The following is a 5,319-nucleotide window of genomic DNA, read 5'->3' on the forward strand; positions in this document are numbered from 1 at the left end:
TGGCCTTGAACTCATGGAGATCTGCCTGCCTCTGCCTCCCAAGTGCTGGGATTAAAGGCATGTACCACCACACCCGGCACTTTATTTATTTTTTTTAAATTTTTATTTATCAGTTTTATTTTATGTCTCTGTGTGTATTGCCTGTATATAGGTAAGTGCACCCATGTTGTGCAATGCCTGAGGAGGACAGAAGACGCTGTCAGATCCCCTGGGACTGGAGTTACAGACAGTTGTTAGCTGCCATGTGGGTGCTGGGATTTGAACCCCGCTCTTCTGCAAGAACAACCAGTGTTCTTAACCACTGAGCCATCTCTCCAGCCACACAGTAATACTCTTTAAGGGAGACTCATGTTAGGCACCACCCAGACTTTAGCAATCATCATTTTCCTTTTAAAAAATATTTATTATTTTTATTTTCTGTGTATGAGTGTATTACCTGCATTTGTGTAAGTGCACCTGTGTCATGCAATGCCCTCAGAGGTCAGAGGAGGGCACTGAATTCCCCTGGAACTGGAGTTAAGGATGGTTGTTAGCCACCATGTGGGTGCTGGGAATCAAACTTGGGTCCTCTGCAAGAGCAGCCAGTGCTCTTAACTGATGAGCCACCTCTCCAGCCCCTTCCTTTTTTAAAAAAATATTTTATTTATTATTTTTATGTGTATGAGTATATTGCCTACATGTAAGTGCACCCATATTGTGCAATGTCCTCGGAGGTCAGAAGAGAGTGTTGGATCCCCTGGAACTGGAGCTAAAGATGGTTGTAAGCCACCATATGAGTGCTGGAAACCAAACCAGGGTCCTCTGCAAGAGCAGCTGTGCTGTTAACTGCTGAGCCATCTCTCCAGCCCCTATCATTTTTCTTTATGTCACTGATATTTCTGAGACTTTCTAAATTATATATACATGTAAAATTGATCTCATTTGCATGTGAAGTATTAATCATAACACAAAAAACATTGAGAAAGTTCTTAAAAGTACTCAAGTTTCAATAAGATGAAGCTTTAAAACTTCAGCTAATGTAAGAGATAATTTAGTGCTTTTGGTTCTAATGTTTTAAATACCTCAAACTTCCTGTGAATTGAGATTACTAGAAGATCCATTACATTTTAAAACAGAAATACATCAACCAGATTCAGAATTTGAATGATAGGATATTTAAAATAGGACTCAATTAAATAAACTCACATGCTTTTGTTATTCTAGAGAGACTCAGAATCTTGGGGTTTTTTTACTTTCTTTCAGGGCTGAGGATTGAATCCAGGATGTTGTACATGCTAGAGAGGCACTATGCCACTGACCTACATTCCTAGCCCACCTAAAATTTTAGAATGAAACATTCTTTGCTTTTAGTTTTTGTTTCTGCATTTGAGATTGGATGACTTGTTTGAGGCCATAACATGGGTCTGGCTAGTGGTAGAAAGGAATGCAGAACTGCTATCTTAAACCAATGGATTCGTGCTTTTCAAATTTATCACTATCAGGCAGTGTTCTAAGCTCCAGAGACAGAAAGGTGAGTATTTCAAGGATCCCCCCTCCCCCCACCCCAAATCAACTTAATTATAGAGTTAAATGCTAAATGGGCCAGGCATGGTGGCACACGCCTTTAATCCCAGCATTTAGGAGGCAGAGGCAGGCAGATCTCTGTGAGTTCAAGGCCAGCCTAGTCTACAAAGTGAGTTCCAGGCCAGCTGAGGCTACAAGGAGACCCTGTCTCAAAAAAACAAAAAGCTATATTGTATATACCAAACGTCATTAGGATAGCAAAACCATGGGGAAAATAGCTTTAAAAGATAAAGAGAACATATCTCTCTCTCATTGAGGGCTTCTTGTGGTAGGCACTATGCTAGGTGCTTTACATAGCTTCAATTAAAAAAAAATCCCTTAAAGATACAATAAACCTTTATTATATTTAGGCTGATCATTTTAATTTTGTAGTATAGATGAAATTGCAGTCATTTTGCCCATGTGTATGTGGGGTGTACATGAAGGTGTACACACTGGCATGCATACATGGAGGCCTGAAAAGGATGACAGGCATCCTCTATCACTCTCCCCCGTATTCATTTGAGGCAGAGTCTCTTGCTGAACCTGGAGCTTGAGTTTTTCACCTAGGCTGGCAGCCAGTAAGCCCCAGCAATCCTCCTGTCTCTGCCCTCCTTAGTGCTGGAGATGCAAGTGTGAGCAGGACTATGCCTAGCTTCTACGTGGGTCCTGGGATCTGAACCCTGGACCTTATTCTTGTGGAGCAAGCACTCTTAACCACTGATCCATTTCTCCAGCCTGAGTTCATTTTCTTAAAGTTTTTTTTTTTTTTTTAGAACTGAAGACATCACCCCTCAACTCTTCTATACTCTGACCATTCATTTTATCATTATCGAGTTTTCATTTTGGCTTTGACCACTTACCTAAAATGACGCAAAGCAGCGATGCCGTTATCCGTGACATTCCCACAGGAAATTATTTCCAGTTCCAGTAGGCTTTTTTGTAATTTTTCAAGTTGACTAAGCCTCTGCAAACACTTATCTTCAATATAATGACACTTGCATAGTTTTATTTTTTCAACATGCTCTAGGCCTGCTGGGGGGAAAATGTGCAGTTTAAGAATCTGCTTTACTATTACCATTAGTTTGCCCAGGACTGTCCTGGCTTTGACAGTCCTATAAAAACTAGAGTGACTATTCACCCTGTTAATCATACAAAGTATTCACTACACAGGTTGTTGTCAGTGGACAGGGCCATGTTGTAGTCATATGCCCATGCATGGAGGAAAGAATTCCTACATGAGCGAAAGCTATCTGGATATAATAAGTCTTATGTTATCGAGGGTTTCACAAAGACATAAGTTTGGGGCTGGAGAGATGGCTCAGCAGTTAAGAACACCGGTTGTTCTTGCAGAAGACCGGGTTCGAATCCCAGCACCCACATGGCTGCTAACAACTGTCCGTAACTCCAGTTCCAGGGGATCCGACAGCCCTTTCTGTCCGTGGGCATTGCAAGACATGGGTGCACTTACCTACATGCAGGAATACACGCATACACATAAGATAAAAATAATAAAAATTTTAAAAAAACAAAGACATAAGTTTGACAAAGAGTCTGGCAAACCAAACAGGCTTTGAATTTTAAGTGACCAAAAGAACACAGAAAGAAGCTCATGAGGGAAGAAAGGCAAAAGATACATGTTATCTCTATTTACTTTGAAGATTAATACTAACACAGGAATAAATAAGCTGAAATGAGCAAAAAGGGCATCTCTATGACTATAACTGTGAATCAACTGCAACAAAACAATCATTGCACATCACCTGTACTTCCTAAAGCAGAATGATAGGGTACTTACTCATGTGTTCCAATCCAATGCCCATGATACAAGAGTCAGTGGCATCGATGGCTTGAATCTTGTATTTGTCCAGAGGGCCCACTGGAAGATTGTTATAGTCCTTCATCCACCTCTCCTGGCCATGGTAGCGCACCATGGCCCCACAGCGAAGTAGCCACTCAGATGCTGCCCTGTCAGGGCCAACATCTCTGATTCGTTCATAATCCACTCTGTTATAAAAAGTAGTTTACTTTTTCTATTGTTACTAGGTTCTTAGCTGTATCCACCAATATAAATATGGATCAGCAATAAATGCTTTTTTTTTCTTTTGGTTTTTTTGAGACAGGATCTCCCTGTAGCCCCAGCTGCCCTAGGTAGAACAGGCTGAACTTGATCTCACAGAGATTTGATTCCTCTGACTCCTGCATGATGGGATTAAAGGCCTGTCCCACCATGCCCAGCCAAGCAATAAAATTTTATTTCAAATGAACGAGGAGAAGTGTATTAATGAAGTCCATGAAAATAAAAATACCTGTAGCTTTTCCTGCTCACTTTTTTTTTGCTTTAGTTTTTATCCACAGGCAGTCTCTATCAAGACACATCAATATACTTATTAAAAGTTTTTGGAGGCAGAGTCTCACTATGCCGATTAGGCTATCCTTGAACTCATGATCCTTCTCCTTTTGTTTCCCAAGTGCTGAGATTCAGGTATGTACCTCCTCAGCTGGCATAATGGGATTTATTTTTGAAGTTGCTGGGGCTTGAACTCAGGTCCTCATATGTTAAGCAAGCACTCATATGTAGCACAGTGCTTGTGACCCCAGAGATCCCCAGTCACTGTGTACTGAATTACTGACTATACTGGGTTGACATTTTTATTACTGGAAAAAAAGAGTAAGAAGGATGAAAAGAAATTTTTTATTTTTTAAAAAGGACATATAATAATGGAGGACATGAAATTGGGGGGGAGAGGGGATAGTTGAGAGGGGCTGGAGATGATGGGTTGGGGTCTGAATGTAATCAAAATATATCATATGAAATTCTGGAATAAAAAATGATCAATGGTAAAAATAAAGATGAGGCAGCTATATTTGTATCATCACTTCAAAAAAGCCAAAAGAGGGAATAATTTTGAATTCATTTTCAAGTTAATCTCCTTGCACTACCTATTATTTTCTACATATGCCTTTTTCTCTAGTTGGTAATCATAATGCTATATTAAGCAATGAAAAAGTTTGTTACATTGGTTTTAAATATTTTATGTATTATTTTTATTTTATGTGTATGAGTGTATTGCCTGCATGCATGTGAGTGCACCCATGTCGTGCAATGTTGCGGAGGTCAGAAGAAGGCTTCGGATTCCCCTGGAACTGGAGTTAAGGACGGTTTGTAGCCTTCATGTGGGTGCTGGAAATCGAACCCAGGTCCTCTGCAGGAGCAGTCAGTGCTCTTAACCGCTGAGCCATCTCTCCAGCCCCTGTTACATTGGTTTTAGAATGGAATCATAAGCTATATATCATATAATGGTATATTTGCTAAACACTAAGTTTTTAAAAAAACTGGGCAAGAATTAACATGTGGGACCTCATTAAACTAAAAAGTTTCTGTACATCAAAGGAGACAACCAAGGAAACAAACAGAAAACCCACAGAATGGGAGAAAATCTTCACCAGCGACTCATCTGACAGAGGTTTAATTACCAGAATATATAACAAACTTAAAAAACAGAGAACCAAGACAAGAAGCAACCCAATTGAAAGATGGGCTAAGGAGCTGAACAGAAAGTTTTCAAAAGAAGAAGTAAAGATGGCTATGAAACATCTTAAAAGATGTTCAACATCACTAATAATCAGGGAAATGCAAATTAAAACCACTTTAAGATTTCACCTTACCCCAGTAAGACTGGCTAAGATTAAGAAAACAAATGATACCAAATGATGGAGGGGATATGAGGAAAGGGGAACACTCATCCACTGTTGGTGGGGCTGCAAACTGGTTCA

The 5,319-nt window shown here is 39.9% G+C and overlaps 1 protein-coding gene across 5 annotated transcripts in view; it reads right to left on the reverse strand.

The window, feature by feature from the left end:
- Positions 1–5,319, reverse strand: part of Dmac2l (distal membrane arm assembly complex 2 like) — a 25,638-nt gene that overhangs the window by 9,518 nt on the left and 10,801 nt on the right. For 2 of the 5 annotated variants that reach the window (XM_008829848.3, XM_008829847.3), the window contains exons 3-4: positions 3,341–3,549; positions 2,406–2,577 (exon numbers count right to left, since the gene is read on the reverse strand). In XM_008829848.3, the coding sequence (XP_008828070.1) occupies positions 2,406–2,577; positions 3,341–3,549 (381 nt within the window). The remainder of the gene's footprint in view (positions 1–2,405; positions 2,578–3,340; positions 3,550–5,319) is intronic. The other 3 variants (XR_003849004.1, XR_003849003.1, XM_029561979.1) reach the window with 2 other exon arrangements.

The sequence above is a fragment of the Nannospalax galili genome, unplaced genomic scaffold (genome assembly GCF_000622305.1).
Source record: "Nannospalax galili isolate Female #2095 unplaced genomic scaffold, S.galili_v1.0 scaffold253, whole genome shotgun sequence".
Lineage (NCBI taxonomy): Eukaryota > Metazoa > Chordata > Mammalia > Rodentia > Spalacidae > Nannospalax > Nannospalax galili.